This window comes from Xenopus laevis, chromosome 5L (genome assembly GCF_017654675.1).
Source record: "Xenopus laevis strain J_2021 chromosome 5L, Xenopus_laevis_v10.1, whole genome shotgun sequence".
Taxonomy (NCBI): domain Eukaryota; kingdom Metazoa; phylum Chordata; class Amphibia; order Anura; family Pipidae; genus Xenopus; species Xenopus laevis.
This window is the reverse complement of record NC_054379.1, coordinates 68,317,939-68,345,316: the sequence shown is the minus strand read 5'-3', so window position 1 is coordinate 68,345,316 and position 27,378 is coordinate 68,317,939. Positions and strand designations below refer to the sequence as shown.

Genomic DNA, 27,378 nt, shown 5'->3' with positions numbered 1-27,378 from the left:
TATTTGTAAGAAAAAAACAGAAGTCTTTGCAATTCACAATGTTTAAGAAGTATTTTACTTTATACAGTAGAGCATTTTGGATCCTCAAAATTTCAGCTTTCTCCTTTAAAGCAATCATTATTAACTGTGGCACATTATTGATTAGCACACACTCATTAGGCTCAAAAAGGACTTCTGCATTGATTTTTACACACAAACAGCAGGTGCAAAGTGCTTCTGAAACTTAGTGAGTGCCTTCTAAGTGCATCTAAAAGTTTATATTCTGTTTTGCATGTTACGCTTATTTCTTGTGTACTGCTGACTGAATGCATGCTAGAAAGCTGTAAAAAGGGATCAGTTAGGGATATGTATTTTGAAAAACTGTAAAATACATATTTTAAGAAACTGCTTGACTTTAATAAATTTTTTATAACTGAACAAAATGGTGCACTGAAATGGCTTAAAATATAGAAAAACAAGGACGAGGTTTCACAGTGAAGTCTTTTATATAAGTTGTTAATGCATTTTGTGTAATATATTTGATGTAAAAATAAATCTATATACACTACATTCAAACAGTCATATGAAAAGGTTTGGGGACCCCTTTTAATTCTTTGGAGTTTTGTTTATCATTGGCTGAGCTTTCAAAGTAGCAACTTCCTTTTAATATATAACATGCCTTATGGAAACAGTAGTATTTTAGCAGTGACATAAAGTTTATTGGATTAACAGAAAATATGCAATATGCATAAAAAAAATTAGACAGATGCATACATTTGGGCACTCCAACAGAGATATTACATCAATACTTTGTTGAGCCTCCTTTTGAAAATATAACAGCCTCTAGACACATCCTATAGCCTTTGATGAGTGTCTGGATGGAGGTATTTTTGATCAGTCATCCATCCAAAATCTCTCCAGTTCAATTACAGCATGCTTCAAATCATCCCATAGATTTTTGACGATATTCAAGTTGGGGGACTGTGACATTCCAGAATATTGTACTTCTCCCTCTGCATAAATTCCTTTGTAGATTTCGAAGTGTGTTTAGGCTCATTCTCTTGTTGGACTATCCAACCCCTGCGTAACTTTCAACTTTGATGCTTGAACATTATCCTGAAGAATTTGTTGATACTGGGTTGAATTCATCCGACCCTCGACTTTAACAAGGGCCCCAGTCCCTGAACTAGCCACACAGCCCCACATCATGATGGAACCTCCACCAAATTTGACAGTAGGTAGCGGGTGTTTTTTTTGGATGCGGTGTTCTTCTCCTACCATGCAAAGCGCTTTTTGTTATGACCAAATAACTCAATTTTTGTCTTATCATTCCAAAGCACTTTGTTCCAAAATTACTGTGGCTTGTCTAAATGAGCTTTTGCATACAACAAGCGACTCTGTTTGTGGCGTGAGTGCAGACAGGGCTTCTTTTTCATCATCCTGCCATACAGAAGTTCTTTGTGCAAATTGTGCTGAGTTGTAGAACTGGGTTTCATTTGAGGGGTTGAACTTGAACTTTTGTACAGATACACCATCTGCAGCAAGATGTTCTTGCACATCTTTGGAGTTGATCTTTGGTTTTTCCATTTCCTGATTACATTCCTTACAGTTGAAACTGACAGTTTAAACCTCTGAGATAGCTTTTTGTAGCCTTCCCCTAAAGAATGATACTGAACAATCTTTGTTTTCAGATCTTTTGAGAGTTGTTTTGAGGATCCCATGCTGTCACTCTTCAGAGGAGAGTCAAACAGAAGCACAACTTACAATTGGCCACCTTAAATACCTTTTCTCATGATTGGACACACCTGGCTATGAAGTTTAAGGCTTAAAGGACCAGTAACATCAAAAAATTAAATTGTTTTAAAGTAATAAAAATATAATGTAGTGTTGCCCTGCACTAGTAAAACTGCTGTGTTTGCTTCAGAATCATCACTATTGTTTATATAAATAAGCTTCTGTGTAGCCATGGGGGCAGCTATTCAAAGGAGAAAAGGCTCAAGTTACACAGCAGATAACAGATAAGCTCTGTAGAACATAATGCTATCTGTTATCCATTATTTATCCTGTGCCATATAGCCGTTTTTCAATTTCCGCCATTGCTACACAGCAGCTTGTTTATATGAACTATAGTAGTGTTTCTGAAGCAAACACATCAGTTTTACCAGTGCAGCGCAACAGTACATGATATTTTCATTACTTTAAAACACTTTCAATTTTTGGTGTTACTGTTCCTTTAACGAGCTAATCCAGCCAATTTGGTGTTGCCAGTAATCAGTATTGAGCAGTTACACGCATTCAAATTAGCACAATACAAGGGTACCCCCATTTTTTCAGTTTTTCACATTTGATTTAATTTCATACAACTGTATACTGCTTCACTAAAAATCTTTGTTCAGAAAACACCCCAGTATGTTCCTGGGAAATGAAAGACATACCACTGTTTTTTGTTGAAAGTGGAGTAAATTATTATGCAGGCTGAGAGGGGTTTCCAAACTTTTTCATAGAACTGTATTATATATAACACATTTACAGGTATGGGACCTGTAATCCAGAATGCTTGTGACTTGGGGTTTTCCAGATAATGGATCTTTCAGTAATTTGGATCTTCATACCTTAAGTCTACTACAAAAATCATGTAAACATTAAATAAACCCAATGGGCTGGTTTTGCAAGTACAAGGTACTTTTTTATTATTACATAAAAAAAGGAAATTATTTTAAAAAATTTGGATTATTTGGATTAAATATGGGAAATGGCCTTTGCAAAATTCAGCACTTTCTGGATAATGGGTTTCCAGATAACAGATCCTATACCTGTATTTAAAAACCAAGTTCTGTATGGTTTTTATTTCTTACCCTAAACAGGGCAAATTTTAAAACTGAAAATAAAGTTTTACTTTTACCCCTTTGTCTGAGCACAATCAAAACAAATCAACAGTCTGCAGGCCCTGTGTAGAAACAACCCACTCCCTACCTCCATCTGCAGCCTTTTAGGCTTTGAAATAAGAAGTAGCTCATTATATAGAGAACATGTAAGTGAATTGCTGATTTGTTTAGATTGACTTTACTTTTAGTTTCAGAATGTGCCTTGTTTAATTTAAGCAGACATACTAATTATTTTTAATAGAAACAACAGAATGCCTGTTCAGAGGAGCAGAGTAAGAGACGGTTACTGTTGGTTTGGTTTCTCTTTAGAAGTGGCACTTTTAAGTTTTTACAAATAAAGGGTGAGATAAAGAATAATGGGGAAGCTACGGTAGATGGGCAGTGGGATTAGTAAGGGGTCATGGGGCAGGAGTGAGCAGAGATACATACAGTTTACCAGCATAAAATGTCCCTCTGTTACAGTGAAAACAGACTAATACTAATGGAGATATAGTTCTCCATTAAGTAATGCATATTTCAAAAGAAAAAGTAGTAACCTCCACTGTATGCTGGCAGATGCATGGAGTTTGTCAGGTAAAGTGGGACAGCTCTCTTTGCCCCTTTATATGTCCCTGGTAAGGCCTCCCCTCTAGAATGCAGTGCAGTTTTGGGCACCAGTCCTTAAGAGGGATATAAATGAGCTGGGAAGAGGACAGAGACATGCAACCAAACTGGTTAGAGGGATGGAAGACTTCAATTATGATGGTAGACTGTCAAGGTTGGGATTGTTTTCTCTTGCGAGGGGATATTATTACACTTTACAAGTACATTATAGACAAATAGCAGGGGACCTATAAAGAGGATCAACACACCAGAGGCCTCCCCTTCAGACTAGAGGAAAATAAGTATCATTTGAAGCAGTGTAGGTGGTTCACAGTGAGGACAGTAAGGTTGTGGAATGCATTGCTGTATGATGTTGTGATGGCTGATTATGTTAATGCTTTAAAGAGTGGCTTGGATGATTTTTAGGACAAGCATAATATCCAAGTCTATTGTGATACTAACCAAGGCTAATGTGAAACTAACTAACTATAGTTAGTATTGATATGGATATGCATAATTTATGTGACAGTATGGAGTGGTCAGTGTGAGTGTGTGTGTGTGTATGGATGCTGGGTTTCATTTGAGGGGTTGAACTTGAACTTTTGTCTTTTTTAATCCAATTTAACTATGTAACTATGTAAATTAGAGGTCAATATGGACAGATAGGTAGATGACGATAGAGCTTTTTTTTAAAAGAAAAAAACAAAGGATAAGGGTTTACTCATTTATTTAGACTTTAGGATAAGTATTTTCACCTAATACGTTGACAGTAGCAAAGTGTTTCAGTTGCAGTATCATGGTTCATGGTGGTAGGGCATTCAAGGAAGGGCAGTTGCATGTTTCAAAACAAGCTACAGTGTATGTAACTTTGAAAATCTAGCACAACACGCAGTTTTGACTATGCATACATTAAATTTCATTCAGGATGTATCATTTTTTGTAGACACTATTTTAGTCTTGTATTATCCACTAAAAATGTGTTCACCCTTTCTCATGATGAGATAAATCCTTTGCAGTTAGGGCACGACCATAAAGTTCAATATGTTGTCTCTTGGTTGTTTTTAAAACATTTACAGTGTGGTGGATTTCCTAGTATAAGGAGAAAAGGCTCAAGTTACACAGCAGATAACAGATAAGCTCTGTAGAACATAATGCTATCTGTTATCCATTATTTATCCTGTGCCATATAGCCGTTTTTCAATTTCCGCCATTGCTACACAGCAGCTTGTTTATATGAACTATAGTAGTGTTTCTGAAGCAAACACATCAGTTTTACCAGTGCAGCGCAACAGTACATGATATTTTCATTACTTTAAAACACTTTCAATTTTTGGTGTTACTGTTCCTTTAACGAGCTAATCCAGCCAATTTGGTGTTGCCAGTAATCAGTATTGAGCAGTTACACGCATTCAAATTAGCACAATACAAGGGTACCCCCATTTTTTCAGTTTTTCACATTTGATTTAATTTCATACAACTGTATACTGCTTCACTAAAAATCTTTGTTCAGAAAACACCCCAGTATGTTCCTGGGAAATGAAAGACATACCACTGTTTTTTGTTGAAAGTGGAGTAAATTATTATGCAGGCTGAGAGGGGTTTCCAAACTTTTTCATAGAACTGTATTATATATAACACATTTACAGGTATGGGACCTGTAATCCAGAATGCTTGTGACTTGGGGTTTTCCAGATAATGGATCTTTCAGTAATTTGGATCTTCATACCTTAAGTCTACTACAAAAATCATGTAAACATTAAATAAACCCAATGGGCTGGTTTTGCAAGTACAAGGTACTTTTTTATTATTACATAAAAAAAGGAAATTATTTTAAAAAATTTGGATTATTTGGATTAAATATGGGAAATGGCCTTTGCAAAATTCAGCACTTTCTGGATAATGGGTTTCCAGATAACAGATCCTATACCTGTATTTAAAAACCAAGTTCTGTATGGTTTTTATTTCTTACCCTAAACAGGGCAAATTTTAAAACTGAAAATAAAGTTTTACTTTTACCCCTTTGTCTGAGCACAATCAAAACAAATCAACAGTCTGCAGGCCCTGTGTAGAAACAACCCACTCCCTACCTCCATCTGCAGCCTTTTAGGCTTTGAAATAAGAAGTAGCTCATTATATAGAGAACATGTAAGTGAATTGCTGATTTGTTTAGATTGACTTTACTTTTAGTTTCAGAATGTGCCTTGTTTAATTTAAGCAGACATACTAATTATTTTTAATAGAAACAACAGAATGCCTGTTCAGAGGAGCAGAGTAAGAGACTGTTACTGTTGGTTTGGTTTCTCTTTAGAAGTGGCACTTTTAAGTTTTTACAAATAAAGGGTGAGATAAAGAATAATGGGGAAGCTACGGTAGATGGGCAGTGGGATTAGTAAGGGGTCATGGGGCAGGAGTGAGCAGAGATACATACAGTTTACCAGCATAAAATGTCCCTCTGTTACAGTGAAAACAGACTAATACTAATGGAGATATAGTTCTCCATTAAGTAATGCATATTTCAAAAGAAAAAGTAGTAACCTCCACTGTATGCTGGCAGATGCATGGAGTTTGTCAGGTAAAGTGGGACAGCTCTCTTTGCCCCTTTATATGTCCCTGGTAAGGCCTCCCCTCTAGAATGCAGTGCAGTTTTGGGCACCAGTCCCTTAAGAGGGATATAAATGAGCTGGGAAGAGGACAGAGACATGCAACCAAACTGGTTAGAGGGATGGAAGACTTCAATTATGATGGTAGACTGTCAAGGTTGGGATTGTTTTCTCTTGCGAGGGGATATTATTACACTTTACAAGTACATTATAGACAAATAGCAGGGGACCTATACAGAGGATCAACACACCAGAGGCCTCCCCTTCAGACTAGAGGAAAATAAGTATCATTTGAAGCAGTGTAGGTGGTTCACAGTGAGGACAGTAAGGTTGTGGAATGCATTGCTGTATGATGTTGTGATGGCTGATTATGTTAATGCTTTAAAGAGTGGCTTGGATGATTTTTAGGACAAGCATAATATCCAAGTCTATTGTGATACTAACCAAGGCTAATGTGAAACTAACTAACTATAGTTAGTATTGATATGGATATGCATAATTTATGTGACAGTATGGAGTGGTCAGTGTGAGTGTGTGTGTGTGTATGGATGCTGGGTTTCATTTGAGGGGTTGAACTTGAACTTTTGTCTTTTTTAATCCAATTTAACTATGTAACTATGTAAATTAGAGGTCAATATGGACAGATAGGTAGATGACGATAGAGCTTTTTTTTAAAAGAAAAAAACAAAGGATAAGGGTTTACTCATTTATTTAGACTTTAGGATAAGTATTTTCACCTAATACGTTGACAGTAGCAAAGTGTTTCAGTTGCAGTATCATGGTTCATGGTGGTAGGGCATTCAAGGAAGGGCAGTTGCATGTTTCAAAACAAGCTACAGTGTATGTAACTTTGAAAATCTAGCACAACACGCAGTTTTGACTATGCATACATTAAATTTCATTCAGGATGTATCATTTTTTGTAGACACTATTTTAGTCTTGTATTATCCACTAAAAATGTGTTCACCCTTTCTCATGATGAGATAAATCCTTTGCAGTTAGGGCACGACTATAAAGTTCAATATGTTGTCTCTTGGTTGTTTTTAAAACATTTACAGTGTGGTGGATTTCCTAGTATTCAATCTTATCTACAAAATCTATGTATAATATATTTATCAAATATATTATACTATACTTAAAATATAATATACTATTTAAAATAATTTAACACTTTGAAGACAAACTCCTATAACTATAAGCTATTCATTATTTAAAAAAACAGTGATAATAGACATAAAATATTTATTTTCTCCTTAAACCTCAAATGACCTTAAATGTGTTTAACTATACAGAACATATGACAGAAGGTTACAATCACTGTGTTTATTTTATTGTTTCTGAGAAAACTGAATGCATTATAATTAAAATAGCAATTTCCATTAAAAAATTCCAGAATACTTAGAAAAATATTATATTAACTTAAACAAATAAATAAAAAAAGTTAAAAACCTTTTTTAACATTTATTTCTTTTAGGTGGAATACAACCAGCTATACACCGAAAAGGTAAGCTTTTTGCATTCAATTTGATAAGTTAAAATACCTTGTTTTGTGAACCACGGTGATTAAGCACAGTGGGCTGTATACTGTAGCTTTTGGGGAAGAGCAGAGATGGCACTTTCAATAGTAGAGTAGTAATGCTACCTCAGTTATTTCTCTTTTATTTCTCTTTTTCTCTTTTATTTGTGAATTACAAGCAGTGCAAACATTAACTTTATCCAAATAAATGAAATGTAAATAAGCTATAGGACATCCTAATCTGTACTGAGAAAATAGAGTGGATTTCCAGGTCAACATCTTTACTGCTTACTCATAAAATCAGTAGACCACAAGGAACACAACACATCAATCAAAGGCACATAATTATGAAATTATCAACAAATACACAGAACTCAAAATGAGTACCCTCTATGGACAACATTTTTTAATACACATTTTCAATTTTAAAGGGAAGTGATTAAATGGAAAAATAAAATAATTATTGTGCACAGCAATTACATAAAACCAAAATAAGCAACATACATACAGGCAATATCATATCTAGTACTTGAACTATATGGTATTTAACTAGATATATAAGGCATATATATTATCTGCTTTTCTTAAAAGGACTTTCACATATTCTCATTGGCTTTATAGACGTAAGTGCAGTCTGTAGGATATGTTTAACCCTTGAGTACAATCTGGTAGAGCCAAATGTTTACTAACTACATGTGACATGTGATTGTCAAGTTCAAAGTACTCCAGTGACATTGTACCAGTGACATTTCATAGCTTCTGGTGTAATACTTGTTATAATAAATACAGCAATAGAGTGATCATAAATCACCAAGCACAAAAGCCGAGATACTATTTTTACATGTGCTTATTTTCTCAGCACTACTTTTAAAGCATAGAGACAAGCGATTCTAAAGGAAGTGCATTTGTTAAAAAGACTAGGACTTTTCTTCTTGAATACAGGAAGATGTGCTAAGGAAACTCAGTAGAAAAATGAATAAAAGGAAATTTCAGTTTCATCCTTAAATTGCCTGAGGAGCCTGCATAGCACTACGTTATGGCCCCGTGAGCAGGGAAAAGAATAAAGGTAGCTTATTTGCAGTATGGTGATGTGATATCTGCAAAGTCCTTTTGTGAAGGAGTGTTTAAGGACAAACTGATAGATCAATCAAAAGCAGTAAGAGAACACTCTGGGCCATTCCTTTTTATTTCAGTTTCAACAGACACTGCAGGTTAAGTGCAATTTGTCTGTCGTTGAGAAACTTTGGTTAGTAGGATTTGATCGGCTCAGCATGAATATCTAATGTCTGAAAGCCTGAAGCCCCAAAATCTCATAAAATAATAAGAATACATACAATACATACAATACCATCAATACATTCCATAAGATATACCAGCTATTTGCAGATGCTTTTTATGGTCAGTACAAAATGTAGTGGTTTATTAGGATGACATATGATGCATTTTAGAGCATCAATTTAAGGGAGAGCCCTGGAGCTATAAGAGTACAGGTTGCATGATAAGTCATCCAAATGACCTGCAGCCCATGTACACTGGTTTATGTATAGAGATTGGCAGAATCAGATATAGCTGTGATTAGGTGAGAAGGAATGAGTTATGGCAGGAGAACGCTGGGCTGGCAGGTAGAGAAGGAGAGGGATGTGATGTCAGGGGAAGAATCTACTTCCTTATCTTCTGAGCAGGTAGAAACATTCCACCCATCCTTATCCTTTTTACATATCTACATCTGAATGTAGATATATTTCTCAATGCAGTGTTATATTGTGGTTTCTGTACCTATACCTCTGTTTATACAGTATAAACTTGAGAGTCAGCATTGTATTAATTCATATTAATTCTGAATGCTTGATCCAGAGAATGTTTCTGATTGCCATTGGGGTCAATAAGGATTTTTTCCCTCTTGAGGCATAACTCAAGTTTGTCTTCCTCTGGATCAAAACAGTGGATATATGATAATGTATTTTACGTTATTTGCCATAGCAGTGGTAGGACCTTGCCAGGGTACTGCACAAGCAATTTTAGAAGAGGGAGAAAAGAGAATTGATTGACACAGAGACTAGTACCACTTGAAACACTACAGATCCAGGACCAGCAGCAGGGCTGCAGAACTTCTCTCATAGTGGGAGATGTTGCAGAGTTTGGGGCCATTATCTCTGAAGGAAAGGTAATGGTGAATATAATAGTGCTGAACTCAAATTGCAACTAAAGAAGTGAAATTAAAGTCTTCAGTGAGGAAAGGCAGAGTATAGTAGAGATCTCTAGACACAAAAGCAACTTAAGGAGCACCGGGAGTGGTGTATTTAAAATGTATAAATACATTTAATAATCCATGTTAAAAAGTAGTTTCAGCATACATATCATCGGATCCTGCGCTTAACGCATTTCATGGCTTCTCGCCACTTCTTCAGAAGCAATCACCTGAACCCACTGCATACATTCAATTATATACCTATTAACCCCACCCATAAAAAACATTAACCATTACACATTGCCATGAATTAGATCCTATGTTACATTCTACAGGGTATGCCTATTAATTGGAAACCAGTAGTAGTGATCTACTATGATTACTGCCTTGGGTTAGGTTGGAGAGGTCCTTTTTATTTGATATCACATGAATAAATGTTGTGGCCATTTTACCCCATTTCCTTCTCCTGATGTTTCGTTATGTAACAATTGGGTTCAGTGGGATAGCTCAAGTTGAAGAGTCGGATGAGGAGTCCCCTTGTCATAACATTTAACTAGCCATACTTAAAATACTTTTCTTTGTTACACAATACTGTTAATATTGTGCAATTAGTAAATGGTTAAATATATGTCTATGAAGATTGTCATTTATCCAGGTCATAATATATAGCATCTAGTAGAATTAAGTCAAAGGCAACTGGACATTTAGAGTTTTACTTGAAAACATTTTACCACTCATCTGAGTGGCTTTATTTAGTTCAACTGAAGTGGTTGGGAATTCCCACGGGGGAGGGGGGACCTGAATATCGAAGATATACAGAAACCCACACTGATCAGTATTTGTTGTTTGATTCCCATCTCCATCTGGAACATAAACTGGGGGTTATAAGAACTTTACACCATCGAGTTGAAACTGTGGCAATCAGTGTAGACTTGAAAGAGAAAGAATACAAACATCTGAAAGGTGCTCTTAAAATGTGTGGATACCCAGACTGGGTATTTATCAAAATCAAAGCCAAGCAAAAAGACCAAAGCAAGAAATAGAGGGAAGGAGCAAAACAGGTGAAGCAACATAGTAATCCCATATATGGCTGGAACATCCAAAAAACTTATGAGAATCTTCAAGAAACATCACATTCCTGTGTATTTCAAACCCTGTAACACCCTAAGACAGAAGTAGAAACAATGAAGACTTAACACCAAAGACTTTGTATGGAAGGAGCGGACCTATGGCTAATCCAATTGCACCTGAGGAAGGGGGTATCCCCCGAAAGCTTGTTCTGTTTCTTCTGCTGCAATAAATGGATTGAAGAGGCATTGGCCATAGGTGTGATCCTTCCATACAAAGTTACTGGATACAATTTGGTTTCTGAAGCAGCCAGGAATTGTATGCATCCATGAAAATCAAGTACTGTAAGTGGTGTGCTGAGGAATTTTGTATTGACCCAACACCAAAGCACATAACTAGCAATGTGGTCTATGCTGTCCAATGTAGTGGACTGCTTCAATCTCTATATCAGGGAAACAAAACAAATGCTTTGTAAGAGAAAGTTCCAACATAGAAGGGCTAACTCCTTAGGACTAGACTCATCAGTCTATCTACATCTCAGGGAAAAGGGACACTCCTTTGAGGACAACAGTGTGCAATTTTTGGATAGAGAGGACAGATAGTTTGAAAGATGTGTGAAAGAGGCAATTTATGCCAAAGTGGAAAAGCCATCCCTGAACAGAGGAGGGGGATTGCGGCACCGCTTGTCATCAACTACAATACCGTTTTGACATCCTTACCGGTGGCTTAACAACAATTCACACTTCCAGTCATGTACATTGAAAGATTAACACCTGCCTCAATGAAAATGATAGTAGCATTGGAACTGGATCACACATCTGTGAGTTTCAGTCAACACCTTACTGAAGTTCGATGGAACCATTGTGACTGGATATCTGTGACTTTACTACCCTCAAGGGTTTAAATGCTGGGGAATTCCCTACCACTTCAGTCAAACTGAAAAAGCCACTTGGATGAGTGTTGAAATGTTTTCAAGAAAAACTCTAAATGTCCAGTTGTCATTGACTTAGTTTTACTACATACTGTTAAATATATGGTATCAAAAGTGTTACTAGTACCTGAAACGTTGATACAGGCTGTTATGTTTTGGGTAGCCAAAGATGAGTAGAGCATAACAGTGCTTTATTAGCAGACTCTTGCAGCCATTACACAGTAACTTTCACTTTTAAGCTGTCCAGGAAGCATGCACAGTATATGTCTGAGCACAGTGACATCTATAGGCCATCTGCACAAACACCACAAGGGCCACAGTATAAAAGATTCAGGCAGGTTATATGACTGATAAAATTAACTGGTTCTTGTATGTGTCCTGCTTGGTGTGTGTCCATATTATGTGAGTGTAATTTAAAAGAATGTGATAAAATTATGAAGATACAATTTAAAATAGAGAAGGGAGGTAAATTTGAATTATGTTTTAAAATAGTTCAGCATTTTTCATGGGGTAGCATTAGTAGATGTTTAATCAATACACACAAATGTATATATATATATATATATATATATATATATATATCTGAAATATAACCCAAAATAGGTGCCTTTATTCAAACGCAAAAAAGATCTTTCACAACTATTAGGTGAGGTCTGACAAAGTCAGAGCACACAAAAAGTTATAAAAGGAAAAAGAAACCCCACCAATAGTTATGATTCTAAAGTTGACAAGAAAAATTCTAATAGGTGATGCACCCTACTTATTTAATAACAATAATTCGTTAGAAAATGTACTAAAAAAAGAATTTAAAGTGCTAGTGCCGTTATGATAACATTAACTTTTCCTGAATACTTTGAATTGAAAAAATTGAAAAAACGAATCAATTCAATTCATCTGTGAGTTAATATTACTCCTTAAATTCATCCATACATAGACAAAAAAATCATTATTTAAATAAAGTGCGGTGCAATAATTTAAAGTGTTAGACCTATAAAATTGATTGGTTAATTAAAAAGTAGTTAAAAATAACCAAACATGGTAGTGGGTTAAAAAATGTAGTCACGATCCATAAAATTAGATAATAGAAATTGGAAAAAATAGATGGTGGAGTTGTCCCGTAATCTAGCTACCTGATTTTTTTCTAGAGCCTGGGACACCACAAAGATAAGGCAGGACAGGGTAACCGTGGCTGTGGCCTTGGTATTTAACTTGCCCTAGATGTTTAGAGAGGCTAAGTAACCCTAAAAAGCCACAAACCGTCGGCCCCTTAGAATGGAAAGAAGATTATAAGAGGTTGTATAGAATAGTAAAGGATTTGACCCAAAAATTCTTGCCCCCACTTCCGTTGAAAAAGAGCAAAACCGGACTATTCAATGTAGATTGAATTTACAAAAAAGAATCAATTTGAGCAGAAGAGGATTACTGAGAATGCCAACGTACGTTTCGCTAAACAGCTTTGTCAAGGTGGAAATGAGGAGCCTAACCGATGTGCGTGTAGAAATAGACTTCCACAATACGCATCACTGATCTCGCCTCTCGCGAGATTACAGTCACAAACCATGCGCCGAACTTAGTTCCCTTGCTTCCCTGAGATTCTTTTTAATGGGATATCTGGGTGATAGGACAGAAATGGTGGATTTCCTTTGTAAAATGATGAAATTTGTTCTTATTTTTAACTATTTCACATTTAATGGTATGTTTTACTTACAAACACATTAACCGCCATGGGAACCTCATGTGCTCCCTCCTATGCTAATCTCTTTTTGGGATTTTGGGAACAAACTATAGTGCACAGTCAAACAATGTCCTTATACCAATCCAAAATTCGCAAATGGATTAGGTATATCAATGATATCCTGGTGAAGGCACACGGAATGAAGCCGTGGATTTTATTAATCAATTGAATCAGAATCACCTCAATATTAAACTTACTATGGATATCTCAGACCATACAATCCCTTTTTTGGATCTAATGATTGCGATAGATAAAGAAGGACATTTGTTAACTAAAAACTATAGGAAATCTACAGCAACGAATTCCCTTCTAACCTACTCCAGCTTCCATCACCATCCAGTGAAAAAAGCAGTTCCTACGGGTGAGTTCCTAAGACTTAAAAGGAATTGTTCTTCTCTAGACTCTTTTAAAGAACAGGCCAAAGACCTGAAATTTAGACTAAAAACTAAAGGCTATTCCGGTAAAATAGTCAAGAGAGCATACAATAGAGCATTACGGACAGAGAGATCAGAACTAGTGATGGGCGAATTTGCGCCGTTTCGCTTCGCCGAAAAATTCGCGAATTTCGCGCGAAATTCGCGAAACGGCGGAAAATTCGCGAAACGGCGCCGGCGTCTCGTTTTTGACGCCGGCGCCCGTTTTTGACGCCGGCGCCCGTTTTTCCGACGCCGGCGCCCGTTTTTGGCGCCGGCGCCCGTTTTTGGCGCCGGCGACTTTTTTCGAAAAAAAATTTTTGACGCCGGCGAATTTTTACCGCGAATTTTCGCGGGCGTTTCGCGAATTTATTCGCTCGGCGCGAATCGCGCAAATTCGCCGCGAATTCGCGCATGGCGAATAAATTCGCCCATCCCTAATCAGAACTCTTACAAGTTAAAACAAAAACACAGGATAATAATATTGTAAGAATTATTACCACTTACAACACCAGCAGCTCTCAAATCCAGGAGATTTTAAATAAACACTGGCCCGTACTGTTAGAGGATGAGATATTGGAGAGCTCACTACAGGGAAGAGCTTCTATTTATTATAGGAGAAGTCCGAACTTAAAAGATATTCTCACAAGAAGCCACTTCCAGACATCTGATCCTAGAACAAATCAGAAAAACTGGGGCTGTTTTCCTTGTGGGAATTGTAATATGTGTAACAAAATGCTAAACATGGAATCTTTTGAAGATCGCTTTGGTATACATCATAGGGTGAATAGTTATATTAATTGCCGGACACAAGGTGTGATTTACTGTATTGAATGCCCATGTCAGAAGAAATACATCGGAATGACATCTCAAATGGTGAAACATAGGCTACAACAACATTGTAGCACAATAAGAACTGCAGAGAACTCAATTAAGAAAGATAAAACAGTATCAACAGTAGCCCATCACTTTTTAAAATATCACAACATGGATCCGACATTATTGAAATTTTGGGTGATAGAGAAAATTAATTTGGGGGTTCGCAAAGGTGATCTGGAGCAAGCGTTCCTAAGACGTGAGAGCTACTGGATTTTTAAATTAGATACTATCGCTCCAAAGGAATGAACGAAAACATTTTATACACTGCTTTTATTTAGATATAGGGACACATATATGACCCTAGTAACAAGGGGTAAAAATTGTATCTCCCCCTATGGGTTTTAAATAGATTCTTTATGGTTTTCTTAAGCTATAATTAATACAAGGTAATAGATTTGTAAAAATTATTTAATAAACATCATTTTAAAAAATAAATAAATAAATTACTTTTAATATATTATATAGTTGAAATTGATATTAATTCTTTATAAGAATTCTTAACCCAGGATTACGATCATCAGTAGTAATTATAATGGCTGAAAGAGTCCATCTTTGTACTCCCGCAAGAGACATCGTAGTGGGAGGATACCAATGTGCATCTTGATCCTGGTCGGAGTGACAAGATGACGTACTGTATACCGGCAAAAAGCAAGGGAACTAAATTCGGCGCATGGTTTGTGACTGTAATCTCGCGAGAGGCGAGATCAGTGACACGTATTGCGGAAGTCTATTTCTACACGCACATCGGTGAGGCTCCTCATTTCCGCCTTGACAAAGCTGTTTAGTGAAACGTACGTCGGCGTTCTCAGTAATCCTCTTCTGCTCAGATTGATTATTTTTTTGTAAATTCGATCTACATTGAATAGTCTGGTTTTGCTTTTTTTCAACGGAAGTGGGGGCAAGAATTTTTGGGTAAAATCCTTTACTATTCTTTACAACCTCTCATAATCTTCTTTCCATTCTAAGGGGCCGACGGTTTGTGGCTTTTTAGGGTTACTTAGCCTCTCTAAACATCTAGGGCAAGTTAAATACCAAGGCCACAGCCACGGTTACCCTGTCCTGCCTTATCTTTGTGGTGTCCCAGGCTCTAGAAAAAAATCAGGTAGCTAGATTACGGGACAACTCCACCATCTATTTTTTCCAATATCTATTATCTAATTTTATGGATTGTGACTACATTTTTTAACCCACTACCATGTTTGGTCATTTTTAACTACTTTTTAATTAACCAATCCATTTTATAGGTCTAACACTTTAAATTATTGCACCGCACTTTATTTAAATAATGATTTTTTTGTCTATCTATGGATGAATTTAAGGAGTAATATTAACTCACAGATGAATTGAATTGATTCGTTTTTTCAATTTTTTCATTTCAATGTATTCAGGAAAAGTTAATGTTATCATGATGGCATTAGCACGTTAAATTCTTTTTTTAGTACATTTTCTAACAAATAATTGTTATTAAATAAGTAGGGTGCATCACCTATTAGAATTTTTCTTGTCAACTTTAGAATAATAACTATTGGTGGGGTATATATATTTATCTATCACAGGGTTGAAAATGAATCAAACCAGTACAGTGGTTTATTTAATTACTTTTTAATCTTTGACCCCCTTTAAAAAAATCCGCCTCCCATAGGAAATTATTATTTTTTGCAAGCACAGCAGTGAAGTATCAACAAAAATGTTTATACTTTGCATTTTTGTTTTCATAAATCATCAGACATGTCTGTTTATTTTTCCATTTTAAAATGCACATTTTTATGTCTGTATATCTGTTCATTGAAGATTTTTGAGTTATAAAATCGACCCTACAATAATTATATAAGAATGTATATTTAAGTTACATTTTGACAATGCTAAGAAAATTTGAGTACTTTGTGTTTTTGTATGTATCATCTAATACATTTTAGATTTAAGCTTTCCAATCCAGGTTTTCTACAACTTCATGTCACAGCTCCCTTTTCAGCTATATCAATAGGCTCATTTAGCACTTTTCTCTGCATTGTTCTGCTACATAACAATCCTTGAGGTGAGGTAAAGTAAATCGTTTTATTTTGTACCAGAAAATATTCAGGCCCTAGCATCTCCCAAGTTAAATGAGAACTGTAAGGGGAAATTAGCTGTTTTGTGAATGTCTGCAATATAATGAGAAAACTAATAAAAATCAGACCCTTAAACTGATGCTTGCCCATAATATAATAAACCTTACTGTCATTTTACAAACCACATGGTTTCCACAGCAACACAGCTAGCCCCAGAAGCAACTACAGGCTGTCATACTTTTGAATAGGAGTTCATAATATTAGGATTTATTAACAATGTGTCACATTGATAAGTATAAATTGAATGATTAACTGTGGCCATGTAAGTCTTCTTAAAATGAGATCTTTTATCAACTCAGCAATAAAATATGATATGATTACCACAAAATTAAAGCCATTTTTCATAAATGATGTGACATATCAAAACAATGAGTAGCAAAGAAATTGACTTTGGTTCATAAAAAAACAAGCACATTTTTACATATATTCACTGTTAGCAACTTCTGTGACAAGTGCTACCTACAATATGAATACAGTTTTGCTCACATCCTGACATCAACATTAAATATTGAATGAAATTAATTATTTTTTTTAATCTAGTGCCGTTTCTTTAACCTTTTAAATGCCACAGATCGTAGAATCTACGTTCTGTGGCAAAGGTACTTGAAATGCCACAGAACGTAGATTCTACGTTCTGCAGCATTTCCTGTTTCAGGAGCGGAGGAGCGGCTGTTAGAGCCGCTCGCTCCGTTCCTGCTCGATCCCCTGCCCCTAGGCAACGAGCAGAGCAGGGGATCGAGTGGCCCCTGGGGCGCGATCGCCCAGGGGCCCAAAAACAGCAGCAGGCACGTGTTACTTACGTGTCCTGCTGCTGCAGCCTGCACCGGATCGTCGATCTCCGCCCCCACAGCACACAGACAGGAACCACGAGGCAGATGTCTTCCAGGGGCTCTTCCTGATCGCCTGCAACAGTCTCCAGCGATTTTTTCAGGTTAGTGCAACAATTACACACACAAACACACCAACACACACTTATTACAGTAATACACACTTAGATTCACACTTACACACACTTACACATACATTTTTGGGGATTGGGGGGGTCACTTACACTCACTGCACTTACACACATGTGCACACGCACACACGCGCACATAACATGTAATTTACCATTTGTACACACGCACACGCACATACATGGCATTGTGGCCTTTTTTTTTTTTTTCTTATCGCATCGTTTCTTTTTTTGGCTGAAAAAAATGTTTTATTGCCATTACGCATAGCGTATTCACTAACCGTACTGTGCAATACCTTTTGTATGTTATTTCGGTGATTATATTGCAATTTTGGGTATTTTGGTGCATTTTTAGCCATTTTATTGAATTTTTAGCCATTTTATTGCATTTTCAGGTCTGCATATATTGTGTTCACTTTTTTCTAGCCGTATAACCTGTTTGGCCCATCTAAAATATTCAAACTGTGATTCTGACAGCTGATAACACTAGTCTGGAAAAAAAACATTGATTTTTGTGGTTTTATTGGATTTTTTTGCATTTCACCCTTTACTGCCTTATTTTGTTTTGCCTTGTAAATTTTATCTACTATATATCCATTTGGGGGTCTCTGTGCGCCACATAGTTTGGTATATCTATGCAAATTGGGCATCAAAGTGTTCAGTAGACCCCTGGCGTTCATATTTAGGATGTTTTATGCTGATACGTTACGAAATGTGTGGCATATAATGGGGTAAAATTCAAGCTTTCTGACAATTTTCAGAAATTTGATAAAAACCGTTATGTTCAGCATTGCTTTGCAGTTTGGCAGTTTGCAGTAGAAACACTTATTTACCCATATTGGATTCGTCAGAATGTGTACTTTCTGAAAATATATGGTTTTCTGGGGTCTTTGTACTGTTAGGGGGGTCTAATGTTGCATAATACACACACCAGGTGCTTATATTGCAGCAGCCAGCGCGTCAGCTGTGAAAATGTATATACACTATTGTCATTTGGGGGTCTCTGTGTGCCACATAGTTTGGTATATCTATGCATATTGGGCATCAAAGTGTTCAGTAGACCTCTGGCGTTCATATTTAGGATGTTTTATGCTGATACGTTACGAAATGTGGGGCATATAATGGGGTAAAATTCAATCTTTCTGACAATTTTCAGAAATTTGATAAAAACCGTTATGTTCAGCATTGCTTTGCAGTTTGGCAGTTTGCAGTAGAAACACATATTTACCCATATTGGATTCGTCAGAATGTGTACTTTCTGAAAATATATGGTTTTCTGGGGTCTCTGTACTGTTAGGTGGTCTAATGTCGCATATTACACACACCAGGTGCTTATATTGCAGCAGCCAGCGCGTCAGCCGTGAAAATGTATATACACTATTGTCATTTGGTGGTCTCTGTGCGCCGCATAGTTTGGTATATCTATGCATATTGGGCATCAAAGTGTTCAGTAGACCTCTGGCGTTCATATTTAGGATGTTTTATGCTGAAACGTTACGAAATGTGGGGCATATAATGGGGTAAAATTCAATCTTTCTGACGATTTTCAAAAATTTGATAAAAACCGTTATGTTCAGCATTGCTTTGCAGTTTGGCAGTTTGCAGTAGAAACACACATTTACCCATATTGGATTCGTCAGAATGTGTACTTTCTGAAAATATATGGTTTTCTGGGGTCTCTATACTGTTAGGGGGGTCTAATGTCGCATAATACACACACCAGGTGCTTATATTGCAGCAGCCAGCGCGTCAGCCGTGAAAATGTATATACACTATTGTCATTTGGGGGTCTCTGTGCGCCACATAGTTTGGTATATCTATGCATATTGGGCATCAAAGTGTTCAGTAGACCCCTGGCGTTCATATTTAGGATGTTTTATGCTGATAAGTTACGAAATGTGGGGCATATAATGGGGTAAAATTCAAGCTTTGTGACGATTTTCAGAAATTTGATAAAAACGGTTACGTTCAGCATTGATTTGCAGTCTGGCAGTTTGCAGTAGAAACACTTATTTACCCATATTGGATTCGTCAGAATGTGTACTTTCTGAAAATATATGGTTTTCTGGGGTCTCTGTACTTTTAGGGGGGTCTAATGTCGCATAATACACACACCAGGTGCTCATATTGCAGCAGCCAGCGCGTCAGCCGTGAAAATGTATATACACTATTGTCATTTGGGGGTCTCTGTGCGCCACATAGTTTAGTATATCTATGCAAATTGGGCATCAAAGTGTTCAGTAGACCCCTGGCGTTCATATTTAGGATGTTTTATGCTGATACGTTACGAAATGTGTGGCATATAATGGGGTAAAATTCAAGCTTTCTGACAATTTTCAGAAATTTGATAAAAACCGTTATGTTCAGCATTGCTTTGCAGTTTGGCAGTTTGCAGTAGAAACACTTATTTACCCATATTGGATTCGTCAGAATGTGTACTTTCTGAAAATATATGGTTTTCTGGGGTCTCTGTACTGTTAGGGGGGTCTAATGTCGCATAATACACACACCAGGTGCTTATATTGCAGCTGCCAGTGCGTCAGCCGTGAAAATGTATATACACTATTGTCATTTGGGGGTCTCTGTGCGCCACATAGTTTGGTATATCTATGCATACTGGGCATCAAAGTGTTCAGTAGACCCCTGGTGTTCATATTTGGGATGTTTTATGCTGATAAGTTACGAAATGTGGGGCATATAATGGGGTAAAATTCAAGCTTTGTGACGATTTTCAGAAATTTGATAAAAACCGTTACGTTCAGCATTGCTTTGCAGTTTGGCAGTTTGCAGTAGGAACACATATTTACCCATATTGGATTCGTCAGAATGTGTACTTTCTGAAAATATATGGTTTTCTGGGGTCTCTGTACTGTTAGGGGGGTCTAATGTCGCATATTACACACACCAGGTGCTCATATTGCAGCAGCCAGCGCGCGTCAGCCGTGAAAATGTATATACACTATTGTCATTTGGTGGTCTCTGTGCGCCACATAGTTTGGTATATCTATGCATATTGGGCATCAAAGTGTTTAGTAGACCCCTGGCGTTCATATTTAGGATGTTTTATGCTGATAAGTTACGAAATGTGGGGCATATAATGGGGTAAAATTCAAGCTTTGTGACGATTTTCAGAAATTTGATAAAAACCGTTATGTTCAGCATTGCTTTTCAGTTTGGCAGTTTGCAGTAGAAACACTTATTTACCCATATTGGATTCGTCAGAATCTGTACTTTCTGAAAATATATGGTTTTCTGGGGTCTCTGTACTGTTAGGTGGTCTAATGTCGCATAATACACACACCGAGTGGTTATATTGCAGCAGCCAGCGCGTCAGCCGTGAAAATGTCTATACATATTGTCATTTGGGGGTCTCTGTGCGCCACATAGTTTGGTATATCTATGCATATTGGGCATCAAACTGTTTAGTAGACCCCTATGTTTATATTTAGGATGCTTTATGCTGGTAATGATACATGGACAATACGATGCTGGAAAGTTGAAGCTTTGAGGCAATTTCCAGATATTTCACCAAAACCGCCAAATTTGGCAAAGCCTTGCGACTCAGTAGTTTGGAGCAGAAAGGCATGGGTACCCATTTTAGATTCCGTAGAATGTGTACTTTCCAAAAATATATGGGTTTGGGGGGTAAACATATATTTCTGTGTTTTTACCCCGCAAAAATGCAGTCAATGTGTTGATTTTTCATTAGCTGAAGTTACCCACGGGACTGTTTGTATGCGCTAACTTCATTTTGGGGCCTCTAAATGCCAGATACTTTGGTAAACTTATGAACAATGGCCACCAAAATGTTCAGAGGAACCCTGGCAATCATATTTAGTGTGCTTTTTCTTAGTACGTAATGACACATGGGTGATATGGTGCTGGGAAGTTGAAGCTTTGAGGCAATTTTCAGATATTTCACCAAAACCGGCAACTTTGGGAAAGCCTTGCGACTCAGTAGTTTGGAGCAATAAGGCATGGGTACCCATTTTAGATTCTGTAGAATGTGTACTTTCCAAAAATGTATGGGTTTGGGGGGTAAACATATATTTCTGTGTTTTTACCCCACAAAAATGCAGTCAATGTGTTGATCTTTCATTAGCTGAAGTTACCCACAGGACTATTTGTATGCGCTAACTTCATTTTGGGGCCTCTAAATGCCAGATACTTTGGTAAACCTATGAACAATGGCCACCAAACTGTTCGGAGGAACCCTGGCAATCATATTTAGGGTGCTTTTTCTTGGTGCATAACGATACATGGGTGATATGGTGCTGGGAAGTTGAAGCTTTGAGGCAATTTTCATATATTTCACCAAAACCGACAAATGTGGGAAAGCCTTGCGACTCAGTAGTTTGGAGCAGAAAGGCATGGGTACCCATTTTAGATTCTGTAGAATGTGTACTTTCCAAAAATGTATGGGTTTGGGGGGTAAACATATATTTCTGTGTTTTTACCCCACAAAAATGCAGTCAATGTGTTGATTTTTCATTAGCTGAAGTTACCCACGGGACTGTTTGTATGCGCTAACTTCATTTTGGGGCCTCTAAATGCCAGATACTTTGGTAAACTTATGAACAATGGCCACCAAAATGTTCAGAGGAACCCTGGCAATCATATTTAGGGTGCTTTTTCTTAGTACGTAATGACACATGGGTGATATGGTGCTGGGAAGTTGAAGCTTTGAGGCAATTTTCAGATATTTCACCAAAACCGACAACTTTGGGAAAGCCTTGCGACTCAGTAGTTTGGAGCAGAAAGGCATGGGTACCCATTTTAGATTCCGTAGAATGTGTACTTTCCAAAAATATATGGGTTTGGGGGGTAAACATATATTTCTGTGTTTTTACCCCACAAAAATGCAGTCAATGTGTTGATTTTTCATTAGATGAAGTTACCCACGGGACTGTTTGTATGCGCTAACTTCATTTTGGGGCCTCTAAATGCCAGATACTTTGGTAAACTTATGAACAATGGCCATCAAAATGTTCAGAGGAACCCTGGCAATCATATTTAGGGTGCTTTTTCTTAGTACGTAATGACACATGGGTGATATGGTGCTGGGAAGTTGAAGCTTTGAGGCAATTTTCAGATATTTCACCAAAACTGACAACTTTGGGAAAGCCTTGCGACTCAGTAGTTTGGAGCAGAAAGGCATGGGTACCCATTTTAGATTCAGTAGAATGTGTACTTTCCAAAAATATATGGGTTTGGGGGGTAAACATATATTTCTGTGTTTTTACCCCACAAAAATGCAGTCAATGTGTTGATCTTTCATTAGCTGAAGTTACCCACGGGACTGTTTGTATGCGCTAACTTCATTTTGGGGCCTCTAAATGCCAGATACTTTGGTAAACTTATGAACAATGACCACCAAAATGTTCAGAGGAACCCTGGCAATCATATTTAGGGTGCTTTTTCTTAGTACGTAATGATACATGGGCGATATGGTGCTGGGAAGTTGAAGGTTTGAGGCAATTTTCAGATATTTCACCAAAACCGACAATTTTGGGAAAGCCTTGCGACTCAGTAGTTTGGAGCAGAAAGGCATGGGTACCCATTTTAAATTCAGTAGAATGTGTACTTTCCAAAAATATATGGGTTTGGGGGGTAAACATATATTTCTGTGTTTTTACCCCACAAAAAATGCAGTCAATGTGTTGATTTCTCAGTAGCTGAAGTAAAGTCCTGATCAATTTGGATGTGCTAACTTCATATTGGTGTCTCTAAATGCCAGATACTTTGGTAAACCTATGCATAATGGGTATCAAACTGTTCAGTGGACCCCTGGCAATCATATTTCAGGTGCTTTTTCTTGGTACCTAATATAGTTTGGGATATGCGGAGCAGCAAAATAAAACCTTTGACATGATTTTTCAGAATTTTGAATTTTTTTTTGAAAAACCGCTATTTTCAGACAAGCTTTTATGTTTGGTAGTTGGGAGTAGAGAGACATAGTTACCCATTTTGTAATCGGCAGAATGTGTACTTTTCAAAAATGTATGGTTTTCTGGGGTAAACCTACGGTTTCAGGATTTTTTGCCTTGGAATCTAAAGCATGCCGTTTTCTGCCTTAGTGCTTTCAAAATTCTGTAATATACTGCCGGGAGTTTTTTCTGTACAGAAATCCTAAATCTCCCTAAAACTATACATATCTGGTATTGGCACGTTCGAGAGACATAAGGCTTTCCAAATCAGTTGGATTTTCATCCCTAAAATGAAATATTTTTCTGGTATAAATTGATATACGATGAAAAATGGTAATTTTTCATTTTTTTTTGGTATTTAGCACTATAAATTTTTTTGCACAGGTGGAAATACATGAAAACTCCGGCAGATTTAGAAAGCTCAGTTTCTACCGAAAAAAACAATGTATAGTTTTCCTAGGTAAACTATAGGTTTCCCCTCAGAAAATGCCCCTAAAGTGAGAGAGCACAAAATGTTTCAAAAACGGCTGGCATTTCGCGTAACCAAAATGTGAAATTCTGCTGGCACTTAAAGGGTTAATATAGTGCCTTTTAAAATGATAAGCAGAAACAATATTCAAGACTTTTTTTCTTCATGCCTGCATATTCATTAGAGAAGGGATGTCAAACTTTTGGTTTTGATAAGTAGTTACTTTTTGAGGATGTTGCAATATGCTGCTTCTCAGTAGAGGTGCATTTATTATGAATCATGTTATAAGATGCATTATTTTAAAAACACAGAAAACGCATACAACTGTAAAAATACATCATTCAACATGGTGCTTAGCAATAGAAATGTTAATACATGACTCTTTAAAACTAGTGTAGATAGTGCCTGCTGGGTAGTGGTGTTTTATTTACAGAAGCCAATTCTATAGTATCAATATAGATAGATATACCCTTTTCCTTTCTTTCTTTACAAATATTAAAACTATATGCATGGGTTATTGAACAGTGACATTGCAGATCAGACCACTACATAGAGGAGACTATTGTTCCACAATCCGCCAGAAACCATGCCTGCTCTATGCGTATGCAGAAGGCCATTGTGATCCCATAAGATTGCAGCTCAGAACACTCCATAGAGGGTGTTTCCACATGTGAGCGCATTCAAATCAACTTTGCCCAGTGCATATTTACTAACATATGGTTGTTTTGCACGTTTTCCCCTAAATGCTTTTTTGCCCTGAGCCTGTCTTTCATATATTGGTGAATATCGATGAGACGTGGATTGCGCACAAATATTTGCAAATAGCTCGTTTGAGCTATTTGCAAATATTTGAGATAGGTGTTTGTGTGAGCTTGACCACTGTGTGTGGTTGTATGCCAAGATATTGTTGAGTGTAAATTTGCAAATATAAAACGGCAAATTGTTGTAACTGTTTAGTGAATATTTTTTCCACCACCAAGATTACATTTGTACAGAAAATACGACAATCTTGCCCTGCTTTATTCCTGCTTTTTTTACTGTGAATCATTCTGTGCTGCATTAAGTTCATAGATGAGCCCCAGTTTTGCAGATTTTGCATTGCAGAATTTAGAATACCACATAGAGGGTTATTGCGAGTGAGTGCACATGCAATCTTGTGTCTAGAATGTTTGAATTCCTGATACTTTGCATGTATCAATTCCTATTTATAATGTATTTTAAGTCCCAAATATTGATAGTTCAGAAAAAAACAACAGTAACTCATAGTAACCAATTAGCAATAACCAATAAGTAGCATTTATTAGTCAATTTAGTTTGCTATGGGGTTTCAGAGATTTACAATATTTATTAAATTCTACTGGTATATCTCTAGTCTCATGTTTCAGCTCTAAAGCAAAGCATACCTTAAGTTAATCGGGTTCTCTAATATAGTTTAAACAAATATAGATCAGCCTATGTGGTCCCTCCTTAGTATCTCTGATATTACATCAGCAACATATTTGCTCCAGAAGAGATTCTGTTACCCTTTCATTGCTATGTATAACCAAGCATTCCAGGAATTTTCTTAGAACTGTTTATGTCTCTCTGAATAGTACAGCTTCACTTTCCCCTCACATGCTTTTTTAAAGGTATATTTGTGCAGGTATGGTACCTCTTAACCACAATGATTGAATCCGTATAAGGTATCTTTCTGTAATTTGGATCTCCATACCTTAAGTCCACTAAACAATAATTAAGATATTAATTAAACCAAATAGGATTGTTTTGCATCCAATTAGGAATGATTATATCTTAGTTGGGATCAAGTACAAAATACAGTTTCATTACTACAGCAATGAAAATCATTTTTAAAAATTTGAGCTATTGATTATAATGGAGTCTATGGGAGACGGCCTGTAATTGATAGCTTTCTGGATAACAGGTTTCTGGTGGCCAACCCACACATCACTGGTAGCCAGCTTTCTTCCAGTGAAAATGTCATATTCCCACAATTCTATACATTAAGGGGCACATTTACTTAGCTCGAGTGAAGGAATAGAATAAAAAAACCGTTGAATTTGGAATTTGGAAAAATTTGGGAAAAAAACTTTTGAATTGGCTACTTCGACCTTCGACTACGACTTCGAATCAAACAATTCGAACTAAAAATTGTTTGACTATTCGACCATTCGATAGTCGAAGTACTGTCTCTTTAAAAAAAACTTCGACCCAGTACTTCGGCGTTCGATTTAAAGGATTTAATCGTTTGATCGAACGATTTTTCCTTCGATCGTTCGATTGAACGAATTGCGGTAAATCCTTCGACTTTGATATTCGAATATCGAGGGTTAATTAACCCTCGATATTCGACCCTAAGTAAATGTGCCCCTTAGTTTGCAGACTTGTGAAGAAGGAAAATAACAGAATATAGGCATTTTGGAAATTGGAATATTGGCTGGAGGAAATTGTTTTCTGCTACATTGGTTCTGTAATCTGATAAACTATGAAGTCTGTAGCAAATTTTGTTCTAAAGTTAATTTAAAATGTTAACTATATGTATTATAGTATACATATTATACACTACATGTATTATATATGTGGCTTACAATAATATTTTCTTTTGCAATGCAACAAAAACATTCCAGCATATCACTGTATCAACAAAGTGGTAATTATATCTGACTGACTGACTGACATTTAAAGGGGTACAAATACAAATGCCTAATTAGTGCGTGTGTTACACTTTCATAGACAGTTTTCAAATTACAAAATAATTTCTGAGTACCCCTGTATAGTGATGGGCAAATTTATTTGATAGGCATGGATTCACTGTGCATTTCCACGTTTTGCCATTCACTAATGTTTTTGCGAAACTGCGGCAAAAATTTGTCAGCAAAAAGTTTTCAGAGACAAAAAAAATAGTTGTTTGTCGAAATTGTCACGCACAAAAAAATTGTCGGTCTTAAAAATAATTTTTACACCTATTGACTTCAATGTGTTTTGTGAATTTTTCAACATTTCACAAATTTTTTCGACATTTCGAGAATTTTTCGGTGACGTGAAACGGACAGATTCGCCCATTGGTACCTCTGTATCTTTTTTTTCCTAAGCCATGCATCAGTAGAAGAAAACATAATTGTTTCAAACATTTATGCTGAAGGCCC

The 27,378-nt window shown here is 36.7% G+C and overlaps 1 protein-coding gene across 50 annotated transcripts in view; it reads left to right on the top strand.

Annotated features, from left to right (window-relative positions):
* Positions 1-27,378, top strand: part of trdn.L (triadin L homeolog) — a 374,840-nt gene that overhangs the window by 42,781 nt on the left and 304,681 nt on the right. For all 50 annotated transcript variants that reach the window (XM_041562894.1, XM_041562885.1, XM_041562883.1 and 47 more), the window contains one exon: positions 7,521-7,550. In XM_041562894.1, coding sequence (XP_041418828.1) covers positions 7,521-7,550 — 30 coding nt within the window. The remainder of the gene's footprint in view (positions 1-7,520; positions 7,551-27,378) is intronic.